General features: G+C 39.6%; 1 protein-coding gene across 1 annotated transcript in view; it reads right to left on the bottom strand.

The window, feature by feature from the left end:
* Positions 1 to 13,187, bottom strand: part of DNAH11 (dynein, axonemal, heavy chain 11) — a 387,500-nt gene that overhangs the window by 16,852 nt on the left and 357,461 nt on the right. The window contains exons 75-76 of the mRNA XM_011973963.1: positions 8,849 to 9,040; positions 4,996 to 5,115 (exon numbers count right to left, since the gene is read on the bottom strand). Of these exons, the coding sequence (XP_011829353.1) occupies positions 4,996 to 5,115; positions 8,849 to 9,040 (312 nt within the window). The remainder of the gene's footprint in view (positions 1 to 4,995; positions 5,116 to 8,848; positions 9,041 to 13,187) is intronic.

The raw sequence follows: 13,187 nt of genomic DNA, 5'->3' as shown, positions 1-13,187 counted from the left end.
CACTTAGCCCAGCAATTCCACTCTAAGGTACATATACAAAAGAAAACATATGTCCACACAAAATTTGTACGTAAAAGTTCATAGCAGCATTATTCATAATAACCAGAAAGGAGAAATAACCCAAATGTCCACTGAGAGATGAGATAAACAAAATGTGGAATGTCCACACAATGGAACATTATTCGGACTTAGAAGGAATCGAGTACTGATATATGCTACAGCATGGCTGAAGCTTGAAAACATTATGCTAAATGAAAGAAGGCTACATACTGCATGAAACCATTCATATAAAATGCCCAGATCATGCAAATCTATACAGACAGAAAATAGATTAGTAGCTGCCATGGGCTGGGGAATAGGGGAGTATGGGGTGGGAAATAAATGGTGACTGACTGTTAATGGTTACAGGGTTTTTTTTGTGGGGGTGGGTGATAAAACTGTTCTAAAGCTGGTAATGGTTGCAGAATATACTAAAGACCTTTGAGTTGTGTAATTTAAATTGGTGTGCAAATTATATCTTAGTAAAACTTTTTAAAAAAATAATCAATAGAATCATGCTCACGCAGAAAGGACCTCCACATCATGAAAATATCATCAAAAATTTGGATGATATTTTTGGGCACGCACAGTGGCTCATGCCTGTAATCCCAGCATTTTGGGAGGCCGAGGCGGGCAGATCACAAGGTCAGGAGTTTGAGACTAGCCTGACCAACATGGTGAAACCCCATCTCTACAAAAATACAAAAATTCACCCGGTGTGGTGGTGCATTCCTGTAATCCCAGCTACTCGGGAGGCTGAGACAGGAGAATGACTTCAACCTGGGAGGTGGAGGTTGCAGTGAGCTGAGATCACGCCATTGCACTCCAGCCTGGGCAACAGAGCAAGACTCTGTCTCAAAAAGAAGGAAAAAAAAATTGAAATCATCTTTGTTGAAATCAGGGGCAGGGACAGTTACTAGAAACTGGAGAACCAGCATCCAGCCCACTATGTTAGACTCCATGAGATTAGTGTCCTTTTTACATTTTCCTTTCTGGCATTTAATAGAAAACCGGCCCCGACTCCACTGCCTCTCCAAGTAGTGTTGGTAATGACAAGAAGCTCTAGTTCATTGTGAGTTTAAACACATGCATTTGCCCTTGGCCTTTTGGGTCAAAAATGCCATGGCCCCAAAGTGCTGTTAGGGATTTTTAGATATTACACAAGGTTGAATTATCATGGTGTCTTGAGAATGAAAAGGTACACTGGTGATTTTCCAGGCAATACCTTAATTTTACAAATGAATGAACTGAGGCACAGGGAAGCCATGCACAAAGCTAGACAGCAAGTCAGTAGCAGAGCCAGAACCCTGGTCTTCCATATTGCCCGTGTTGTTCTCAGTGTCGGCCTGTACACCATCTACATACAGATACAAGTCATTGTTTTGGTAACCTGTGCTACAAACAGGTCAGCACTCCAGCCACAGCAGTATGGTGCAGAGAAAGACCAGCCTTTGGAGTCTGACTGTGAGTTTAAATCCTGGTTCGGCTGCTTGACCTCTCTGAGCCTGAGGTTCTTTTTTGATTAAGTGGGATAATACTTACTCCTCCAGATTATAGTAAGAAGAAATCATACATATAAAGTGTGTGGTAATGACCCTTGGCAAAGAGCAGGTATTTACTAAAGGATTCCCATTGTTATCACAGATTAATGTACAGCCAAGTATTAAATCTATATAATGAAAACGTATACTTCATAATAAAAAGATTTCCCGTCTATTAAGCATATTGTTCTAGCATTGTACTAAAGTTTAGACCTGACAGCAAACCTGTAAGTTGATCATTCTTGTTTTGTAGATGATGAAACTGAGGCTAAGAGAGTGTCAATTACATCATATGGCAAATACATAGACGTACATAGAGGTACTTCAATGGTGTCTTTTGTTTTTGTTTTTTACTTCAAAGCCCAGATTCTTGTTATTCTATATTACTAAAATAGTTTGTATGATATAACTTTAAGGTGATCTGGTACCTTATTCTCTGGAAGTAATTTACTGTATTTCTTAATTAACACTGCCAAATACATGCTTTATGTGAGAAAATGTTTTCTTTCTTAACTTTGGCCGGAGACCCTCTGAAGCCCATTGGAGAACTCTCTCTGAGCGCAAACTCATTCACTCAACAAGAAACTCGCTGATCCTCCTAACAGCAAGATATCACTGAAAGCACTCTGATTCTTTTGATAAGAGCAGCAGAACTTTAAACCCCACACCATGAACGTGTTGCTTTTTGATCATGTTCCATTGCAACCAAAGACACTAATTTCCAAATATGTTAACCACTTGTGGGAAGTGGCAAAAAGATGTCCTGCAGATGAAGTGTTAGATCATGTTGCTAATCATATCCACAGCATGAACAGGAGAAACGTGCATGAGAACAAAACAACTGGGATTTGCAGCCTCTGACAGCAAGTCAGTCAAGTGCTTTAATTTCCTTTGGTGAGTTGAGGAGGTTCCCCTCCAGTGAGGATGCCAGTTTGCAAATGAAGCATTTCGATCCTGAAAACCTCACCAGATCTGTATGGAAGGTCGGGTACCTAAATTTCTGAAGGGCTTACACACACCACTGATGCTCCTTCAGGTTTCATCACCTATATTTATTTTACAGTCATTTGAATGGGAGTTCAGGCTTGTGAAGGTTAATGGACTGCTGCATTTGACAACAGTAATTCTCCCCTCAGCCGCAGGCCAGAGCCAGGGGAGGGAGCATCCGCGGGAGCTCCTCGCGGGCCCCTTGCCCTCCACCATCATTCAGAGAAATCAGCCTCTGTAAAGGTCGCATGCCTGGCACTGTTTAGCTTTCCCATCTCCATGGTAACTTGCTCCCAGACCTCTCCTGAGGAGTGACTTCCAATTGTGCTAAATTGGAAGTCTCTCTGACATGTGAAGTCCTGCTTATTAGAACTAAGGAAAGACCATGAGACTCACCATCAAAAGGAACAATTACATAACATTGTGCATTTTTTGCACCCTCTCCAAATTGTTCCACATTATTAAAATTAGTAACAAAATAATGTCCCCAGTTTTCTATATTAGACTAAAATACACTATGCTTTCCTGGTGTATTTTAGTCTAAAATAGACTAAATATTAGACTAATACGATTTTAGTGATTTAATCTAATATAGACTAAATATTAGACTGATAATATGATTATATTACTTCTTAAAATGAACTCGAGGAAGGTGATCGAATCTATATAATGCTTCTCTGAGGTGAAAGTTTCAGAGAAACTATAAATAGGACATTGCTCAAACTATTAAAAGCATTGCTTTAAACATAGTTGGTGTCTCACCCAGCTGGAAATAGACATGATATGGTGTACGGTTGCTTTAGGTTTCCAAGAAACAACCAGGAATGGCCATGAACCTGGATGCCATGAGACAGAGAGCATGAGAAAGCTACAGCCACCACACTCAGCTTGTGCAGTATGAGAAACAAAAATGGAGTACTTTTTCCAGAAAACACAGCCCCGGACTGGAACCATTTACATAGACACAGGATTACTAAGATGAGAAATGGGACAAGGATGCCTGGTCTTTAAAAACTCCACCTACAGGGGTGATCTGCCTCTTCCTCACGAGAGAAGGAAGAATGAGGCTCTCAAATCACCATACTTGTCTTTTGAACTGACACATAATAATTGTACATATTGATGGAGTACAATGGGATGTTTTGATACATGTATATGTTGCGTAATGATCAAATCAGGTAATTAGCAGGCACAGCATCTTAAATATTTCTTATTTCTTTGGGGTGGGAACATACAAAATCCTCTCTTCTAGCTATTTTTAGATATACAATATTGTATTGTTGACTGCAGTTACCCTGCTGTGCAATAGGACAGACACCAGAACTTATTCTTCCTTTCTAGGGATGGTAACTTTGTATCCATTGACGATTCATTCCCCATTCTCTCCCTCCCCAGTCTCTGGTAACCACTGTTCTATGCACCACTTAGAGGAGATCAGCTTTTTAGGAGTCTATGTGAATGAGAACATGTATTTGTCTTTCTGTGGCTGACTCATTTCATTTAACATAATGTCCTCCAGGTTCACCCTGGAGGATCTTTTCTCTTTTAAAAAAACATAACTATATTACTTTATTATCATACATAAAATATTAACAGGAATTCTATATTACCATGATAGGTTAATGCTAATTTCCCATCATGTCATAAATGTCTTTTTTTTTTTTTTTTTTACAGTTCATTTGGAACAAGATCCAAATAAGGTTCTTACCTTGCACTTGGTTGATATAATCTTTTGGACTATCTTGTTAGATTTAATTTTATTTTAAATTGACAAATAACAATTACATATATTTATGGGGCACAGTGTGATGTTTTGATACATGTGTACATCATGGAATGGTTAAATCAAGCTAATTAACAAATCTATCACCTCACATACTTATTCACCATATTTTTCTAGAGCACATATTATAATAGAGTAACTGATACTGGTCAAACTATAGACTATTCTCTAGGACTTCTATGACAGGCAAAAAAGAAACTTTAGTGAAATGAACTCTGGAATATAAATCAAAAGACTTCTATCAAAAGACGCACACATCTCTTGCCCATGCCAACCTAGTGGCCTGGGGCAAATCCCCATGTTTCAGCATCTCGGCCTATAAAATGGAATAACAGTGTCAGCTCTGCATACCTCATAGGGTTTTTATAAAGAACCGATGAGTCAGTGCATGTGAGGGTGCCTCACGCTGGTACACTCTCTAGCACGCACAGAAATCACCTGGAAGACTTGTGAAAATGCAGATTCTGATTCTGTAGGTCTGGGATGGAACCCGAGATTCTGCTTTGCTAAGAAATTTCCCAAGAGGCCAAGCATCCTCAATAACATTAAGAATTACCCATAGTATAATTCGTTTATAAAATTCTTACCAGAATTTTTTCCTCAGTGAAATTAATTTACAAATTAATTAATTTACAAATGTCTTACCAGAGATGGGTTCATGAATTCTTCTAAATATACCCGACACAGTTTGCGATCCCAGTCATCTGTGATGTGGCCTCCATACATGATTTCACCAAAGAGATAACGGAGATCTTCCCATGGGACCTGGGGGGAGAACCACACAAATACTCACTGCCAGGTGCAGACTTTGCCTCAGAGTAGCCAACCAGTGGCATGTGCCGCTTTAACACAATGCCCTCCAAGCCTCTGTCAATAGGAGGATTTAAAGGTGGTTCAGAAATTGTCTAAGTTTCTGCAGATAATGTCTTGGGAGAATTATTTTCAGTGTCTTCTAATATAGTCAGTGAAAATTCACTAACATTGAGCTGTTTATGAAGATTGTTTTTCTTTAAGAGATGAGGTCTGGTTTTGTTGCCTAAGCTGGAGTGCAGTGGCACAATCACAGATCACTGCAACCTTGAACTCTGGGCCTCCAGCAATCCTCTCACCTCAGCCTCCCAAGTAACTAGGACTACAGGCACAAGACACCACATCTGGCTAATTTTAAAAAAATTTTGTAGAGACGGGGGTCTCACTATGGTGTCCAGGTTGGTCTCAAATTCCTGGCTTCAAGCCATCCTTCCTCCTTGGCCTCTCAAATTACTGGGATTTACAGGCTTGAGCTGCCATGCCCAGCCTTATGCAGATTTTAAAAGAAACTGAGTCACCCCTAGAACATGTTTGCAGGGAAAGTTTATACATTCAAAATCTCATCTAAAAATTGTGAAAGGATGTTGGTTCATAAGGCCTTTGAAGTGTGACATGTTTTTATTATCTGATTTATATCAGCTTGTATTATCAGATTCAGGAAAAGAAAGCAACATCCACACAATGTGAATTTGGTGTGTACTTAGAATCCTAGTACTTTCCAAAAGTCCAGGCAAACAAATCCCCTTGCCACAGATGGAGTTGAGGGCTTGTCTTATGGCATGACTGGCCTAATGATTGTTGTAAGGGTTGTAACTAATGACTTTACCATGTTTTACTCAAGAAATCACTGTATCTCCTCTTTATTTGGCTGAGCAGGGTTTGAAGTCTCTCTTTACTACCCTTTAGCTTCTTCTGGGTTTGCAAAACATGCCAGTGTGTGACGGAGCCTTTCTAGACAGGAACCTTTACACCCTCGGGGGCAGTATACTGCCTCCCAACAGTTCAAGTAAAAACGTAATTATAGCCTTCGCTTGTTGCGTGATGTGACAGAACAGAACAAGTAAAATTGCTTCAACTATGCCAATGTACTTGCTACAAGTTTATTTGAATTTGAATAAATGAACTTCAAATATGTCTTTTAAGCTGGGTTGAGGTGAATGAAAAATAAGAGAGGGGTGCCTAGACCACAACATGCTCTCTCAACCACTGCATGGACTACCTTCCAAAGAGCTGAAATGGATGGAAAACAAAGGCTTCTGACTTTTAGTTCTTTTTCCACTTACATTTAATTGATGCTTGCTACACATTTCAGTATTCAATATGTATCTCTTTTCAATTTTTATTTAACTAGGGATCTGTTCTTTTCAATAATTATTTATTTCAATAATTATCTGTTCTTTTTGATAATTATTTAGCTAACGATTTGCTCTTTCCTCTTGTTTTTGAGACAGAGTTTTGTTCTGTTGCTCAGGCTGGAGTGCAGTAGTATGATCTCAGCTTACTGCAACCTCCACCTCCAGGGTTCAAGCAATCCTCTCACCTCAGCCTCCTAAATAGCCGGAACTACAGGAACACACCACCATGCCCAGCTAATCTTTTGTATTTTTTATAGAGACTGGGTTTCCCCATGTTGCCCAGGCTGGTGTAGAACTTCTGGACTCAAGCTATCCTCCCGCCTTGGCCTCCAAAAGTGCTGGGATTATAGGCATGAGCCATCATGCCTGGCCTCAGATCTATTCTTTCTCAATAATAGATTCTCTTTCCCTCAATCCTGGTCTTTGTTTTTTACATATACTTTCTGGAAAAGGGCATTTTGTACAACTAAACGTGCTCACAGGAATTTAATTCCCAAATCCTGATAAGTTGCTTTATGATGTGCAGAAAATGACTAAGCTCAAGACACCTGAGAAACATGAGAATGTGTTAAAAACTTAAGGCTGTGTTGATCCTGGAGCCCCAGGATGAAAAAAAGCAGGACACAGTGTGACTCAGTTGGTCAACTGGTGTTTCCAAGACTCAGGATGTAAGAGCTGGAGAGAAACGCATGTGTCCACTTCCCCCTTCCTCCCCTTCCTTTCCACCTCAACTGTGTATAGGATTCAGCTGAAATACGATTCTATTCCTGGTCTCAGCCTCACAGGACAGTTATGAAGGACTTGAATCAAAGTCTTAAATGGTCCATTCCTTTTTCTACCTAGAACTATTATCATTTTAAGTGCAATAGTTTAGACAAAATGTGCTGGGAATCAACACAAAACTAGTACAATTAGAATGATCAAAATATGCTCAAAGTATTCAGAATTACTTTTTAATTCTATAAATTAAAAAATGAGGCCGGGCATGGTGTCTCACGCCTGTAATCCCAGCACTTTGGGAGGCCGAGGCAGGTGGATTATGAGGTCAGGAGATCAAGACCATCCTGGCTAACACAGTGAAACCCCATCTCTACTAAAAATACAAAAAAATTAGCCAGGCATGGTGGCAGGTGCCTGTAGTCCCAGCTACTCAGGAGGCTGAGGCAGGAGAATGGTTTGAACCCGGGAGGCAGAGGTTGCGGTGAGCCGAGATCCCGCCACTGCACTCCAGCCTGTGAGACAGAGTGAGACTCTGTTTCAAAAAAAAAAAAAAAAAAAAAAAAAAAAAAAAAGAAAAATGAGAGATATGGAACACTGAACATCAAATACCGTATTAAAACCATGTATTTTGGATATAACTTATTTAAAATTTGTTCCTTAGGAAAACACACCTATGTTAGGTACCAAGGATATCTATTCTAATAGCAATCAAATCACCACTGAAGCTTGAGAAAACTGATAACAAAAATTATAACAATTGTTACTGAAGGAACATAAAACAATAGTTTCCATTTAGAAACAGGGACGGGTGATTTTTAAAACGCTTTATAGAAAATGTGGCCTAGAGTACAACACTTGATTGGTTTTGACACATGTATCCTAGTTTTAACGGATTTAACTTAATGAAAAAAGTTTCCCTTGTGAGGATTAAGCTAGAAAATCCTTAGGAATGAATGGTTCTTGCTTTTTGAAATCCAATCATTGGGTTTATGAGAATTTACACAAATGTTCTTGATGAGGCATTCCCATTCCCATCTGTAAAACACATTTTAGCTACGAAATAAAATCATTCATCTACCTTTAACTTCAAATCAAGGGGAACATTACTGAGAAAGTCACAACAAGGTGGCATCCTTAATACATAATAATGACATATGCAGGAAATGCACCATTATTTATACATGTGACGCGCTGTAAATTGCTTCCATCATCAGAACTAATTGTAGTGATTATTAATGCAGTGTTATGAACTGTCAGAATTGCTGTATGTAATTACATTTGTGCAAATGCTTCATTACCTGCCTAATGAATCTGGCATATACGCACATGTAAACCACTGTTTTTGTTAACATAATGAAGGACTTTTTTTTTTTTTTTTTTTGGCACTAAGCTGCTGATGTAGAACTGGTTTGACCTATCTTATGAAGTTCGAACATCCACTGCTGGAAAACCTTTGATCTGGTTCATTTTCACACTTGGCAGAAGATACACACATAGTGTCGGCTATTTCAATAATAGCTTCAAAAGAGAAATTATGGTCAATTTTGATTGTGCCCAAAGACTGACAGTTTTGTAAACTCCTTGGAAGAGGTTATTTGACCACCAGCACTTACTTTAGGGTTTGCCTCTAAGTAGTTGTAGAGGACATTGGCACAAATGGTGAGGTCTCCAGGATTAAAAGGATAGTTTCGGCTCCAGCCCTGGGGGCCAAACCTCAGTCTCCCAGCAACACAGGCATGGAAGTAGCAGAGAGAAAAGAGGATGCTTTTAAACTCCTGCTCCTTGGAGCATATTTCAAGTGTATCCTGGGAGAAAAGAGAAGAAATACTCGATTATTCATCCATCTGTATGGCTTCCAAGAGCAACGGTCTGAGTTTTCAATAATCTTGTAAAGAACTTTGAGAGCAAGATGCTGCAGAGGTCACATGTAGTTTTCAGCATGGCTCCTTATCCTATGAGAGCACAACAGGAGACGATTGGGCATTTGCCAGTCTGTTGGCTTAAGAGGAATACTTTTATTTTGCTTCAGTCATGCTTTTAAGTGCTTCTAAGTTCACTAGAAAATGAGACACTTCATTTTAACCATTTCATACTGCTTGACATCATTTTCCCCTGCAAAAGTTTCCTTGTAGAATCTGGATGACATAAAGCCATCATCTTGATTTCATCACTGTAGTAGAACGCTATTAGAGTTTGGAGAATGCTAGTTAACCACAGCTATCCATTCTTCCCTAGTTCCATTGCAGTAGAGATCGCCTGGGCACACGGACACCTATGACTGTTTCCCAGCCTCCCTTGAAGACATTTGTGTCATAAGACCAAATTTTTGCCAACAGAATTTCAGCTGAAGTGTTGTATATAACTTCCAGGTCATTTGCTGAAAATGAAATTGCTTGTGTTGTCACTCTTCCCTTTTTCCTGACTTTATTTTTATTTTTATTTTTTGAGATGGAGTCTTGCTCTGTCACCCAGGCTGGAAGGCAGCAGCACCATCTCAGCTCATTGCAACCTCTGCCTCATGGGTTCAAATAATTCTGCCTCAGCCTCCTGAGTAGCTAGGATTACAGGTGCATGCCACTACACCCAGTTAATTTTTGTATTTTTAGTAGAGATGGGTTTTCACCACATTGGCCAGGCTGGTCTTGAACTCCTGTCCTCAGGCGATCCACCCTGCTTGGCCTCCCAAGGTGCTGGGATTATAGGCATGAGCCACGGGGCCCAGCGAACTCTTTTCTTTTCTATGTCTAGAAATGATGATGATTGGACAAGTCTGGAAACCTTGAGTTAGGTATGGCAGAGGCACTCATCAGTCTGGGCGTGTGAATGAGCTCATGGAACAAAGTTGCCTAATATGTGAGAGAAAAAAACTCCTATCTTGTTTGAATTCCTAGAGCTTTGATTCTCTTTCTTACAGCAGCTTAGCCTGTACCTTTAATAAAATCACCATGACACATTATTTCCTTCCAATGAACTAAAAGTAAAATTCATTGTTGGGATGGCTAGGTGACATATGGAAAATTGGGAAACACATGTCTAGACCTGTGAGTTTTTTTGTTTTGATTTTTGGTTTTGCTTTTTTGAGACGGAGCCTTGCTCTGTCACCCAGCGCCCAGGCTGGAGTGCAGTGGCACTATCTCGGCTCACTGCAACCTCCGCCTCCCGGGTTCAAGTGATTCTTCTGCCTCAGCCTCCCGAGTAGCTGGGACTACAGGCATGCGCCACCATATCTGGCTAATTTTTGTATATATTTTTAAATAGAGATGGGGTTTCACCAGATTGGCCAGGGTGGTCTCAAACTCCTGACCTCATGATCCACCCACCTCGGCCTCCCGAAGTGCTGGGATTACAGACGTGAGTCACTGCGCCCAGCCGAGACCTGTGAGATTTTTTTGAGAATGCAGATGGAAAGTGGAATCCTGGAATGCTACATTGATATGGTTAATGCTCAACAGCCATAAAATTAAAAGGAGAAAAATAGCTGTCCAATCTATGGCTTAAAAGTCATATTTCACCCATGTTCAGATTTGGCAGTTCTGTGAGGCAAGGAAAGGAAGTTGAGGACTACTCCTTCAGTTGGCATTGAGCAATAGGGGAGGAAGAGGCCAAAATCTGCCCTTCCCTGCTTAGTCCTTTAAAATGGGCAAACGATAGCCAGTTCACACTTGAAATGGATCTGACAACGTGGGCCATATATGAAGTATACGTAGAACCAGTGAGTAGGGGTTCAGACTTAGTCTTCCAGAGGACTTGTGGTACTAAACCAAGACCAGATTTGTTCTGTGTGGGCCAGGACCAGAGAGCTTAGTTTCTTTAGACAGTGCTTTTAGCAGAATCCAGGGCTTCCACCAAATATGGTTCTAGAATTGGCCAGGAAGCATGTAGTGCAGATCCAATTAAATCACTAGGTCACTCTAAATCATTAGACCATTTTTAGGTCATTTATGGGGCTTGGAAATATACAATCATTAAAAACTAACTTTTCCACAAATAAAGGGCAAGCTTGTGAAGGCAGAAAAGAGAAACTGTATAACTGGAATTAACCTTGAAGGGTATAAAAGAATATTACTTTCACATGTAAGAAATTTCTAGGAGATCCATATAAGTATCAAAATTTCACTTTGGAATTATGATCTAACAAATCACTTAATACCTTTCTGAATTACAGGTAGTCCACATAAAACCCAAGGCACTACAATAATTAAGCACATCACTTCAATCTGTATTTTATATAACTGACTTGGCTTTATCCTCAGTGTTAAAAGAAACAAGTCAATCCATTTCATTGTGTTCTGATAACATAAATGATGTAGGAAGAAAATATGAATCAGGCTGTCTGAAGAAAAGGTATGAGTCTACCTAGCAATCCACATTTCAGGCCAGTGGTATTTTTACAAACCAAGTGATAAGCAAATTAATATTTTATAAATACAGACTGCATTGTGAACAGAGAACAGGCATCTGCATACACATAACAGTGCTATTTGTACACAATCACCAATTTTATATGCACAATGATCAGTTACTTGTTTTTGTCTGCAAATTTTACAGAAACAGAAATCTATATTCTTACTCTAAAAAATATAGTTATCTGGGTGTGAAGGGAGCCAAAAGAGTACTCCTTTATGACATCTTCCTCAAGAGGCTCTTTGGCTGAAAGGTGTAGGTAGATGGCATCCTACAAGAAATGGTTCTTTATGTCTTGGTCACTTCATTAAATTTACAAAAATATTATGCAATGCTCGGGATAATAAAGCACTAATATTAAACTGTTCATTTTGAATACGCACGCCAAAGTTTGGAGGCAAATTCTAATTTGTGAGGAAAGATTAAAAATATGGATTTAAAAATTAGCCAGGCATAGTGGCATATGCCTGCAGTCCCAGCTACTCAGGAGGCTGAGGTAGGAGGATTACTTGAGTCCAGGAGTTCAAGGCTGCAGTGAGCTATAAGTGTGCCACTGCACCTCAGCCTGGGTGACAGAGCAAAAAAAAAAAAAAAAAAGAAACAAAGAAAAAAAAAGATTTAATTAGATTTGAAAAATATCCTAGCAGTACAGTTGACTTGTATAAACCTCTTGGCTATTTTACTCCACTGTGAGGGACACCCAGGCAACAGGAACAACTGGTCCTCATTTACCTAACCCATATGGGTAACAAGAGAGATAGCATTCATCACTCTATCCATAGACAGGCTTTAACAAGATTGGACCACAGCAGCAACACAGAAGACCCAGGATAATACAAGGAGATGTGGGAAAGGACATCTGGGATGGAGACTGCTGACTGCCTTCCTTAAAAAGTCTTCTTGCTAATTTTTAGCTGGGCATATGGTTGCTTAAGATAAATTCACTTTTCCTAGCCTCTCTTGCAGCTAGGTAATGCAATGTGACTAAGTTTGACCAATGAGATTAAAGGAGAATTTCTGTATGTTAACTTGTAGGAAGCATTTGTACACCAACGCAGACACGGTATTTTTTCTTTTGTCATCTTCTTTGTTTCTTCTTTCTTCCTCCTGTCAGGAATGTGGATATGGAGGCTGCAACTCCTGCAGTCACCGGGGACCATGACAAGCCCATACTAGAAATGGTGAACCATAAAGAGCCAGACTGATGACAATTTGTGGTAATACATGAGTTCTGAATGGACTATCTGTAAAACTCTTATGTGGCAGAACTACTTTTTGGCCTTGTGTATAAGCTACTGTTATTTTATAAGAACTTCTTTCAAAAGTAGCCAACCCAACATTCTAACTGATAAAAGGGTAATGGGAACTTATTCACAGAGAGCCAGGGAGCACAGGCTAAATCCCTTGAATTATATAATCTGATTAAAAACTGCATTTTGTTTTCTAACATAATGACAGGTCAGCATTCATAAAAGACTAACATTTTAGATTTTCTGCAGAGTTTTTATTTTTTTGGTTGGTTCTGGCTAAAATAGGTTTGATGAGAAG

The sequence above is a fragment of the Mandrillus leucophaeus genome, unplaced genomic scaffold (genome assembly GCF_000951045.1).
Source record: "Mandrillus leucophaeus isolate KB7577 unplaced genomic scaffold, Mleu.le_1.0 Scaffold140, whole genome shotgun sequence".
Classification (NCBI taxonomy): Eukaryota; Metazoa; Chordata; class Mammalia; order Primates; family Cercopithecidae; genus Mandrillus; species Mandrillus leucophaeus.
The sequence above is the reverse complement of the archived record's forward strand: the minus strand, read 5'-3'. Positions and strand labels throughout refer to the sequence as shown.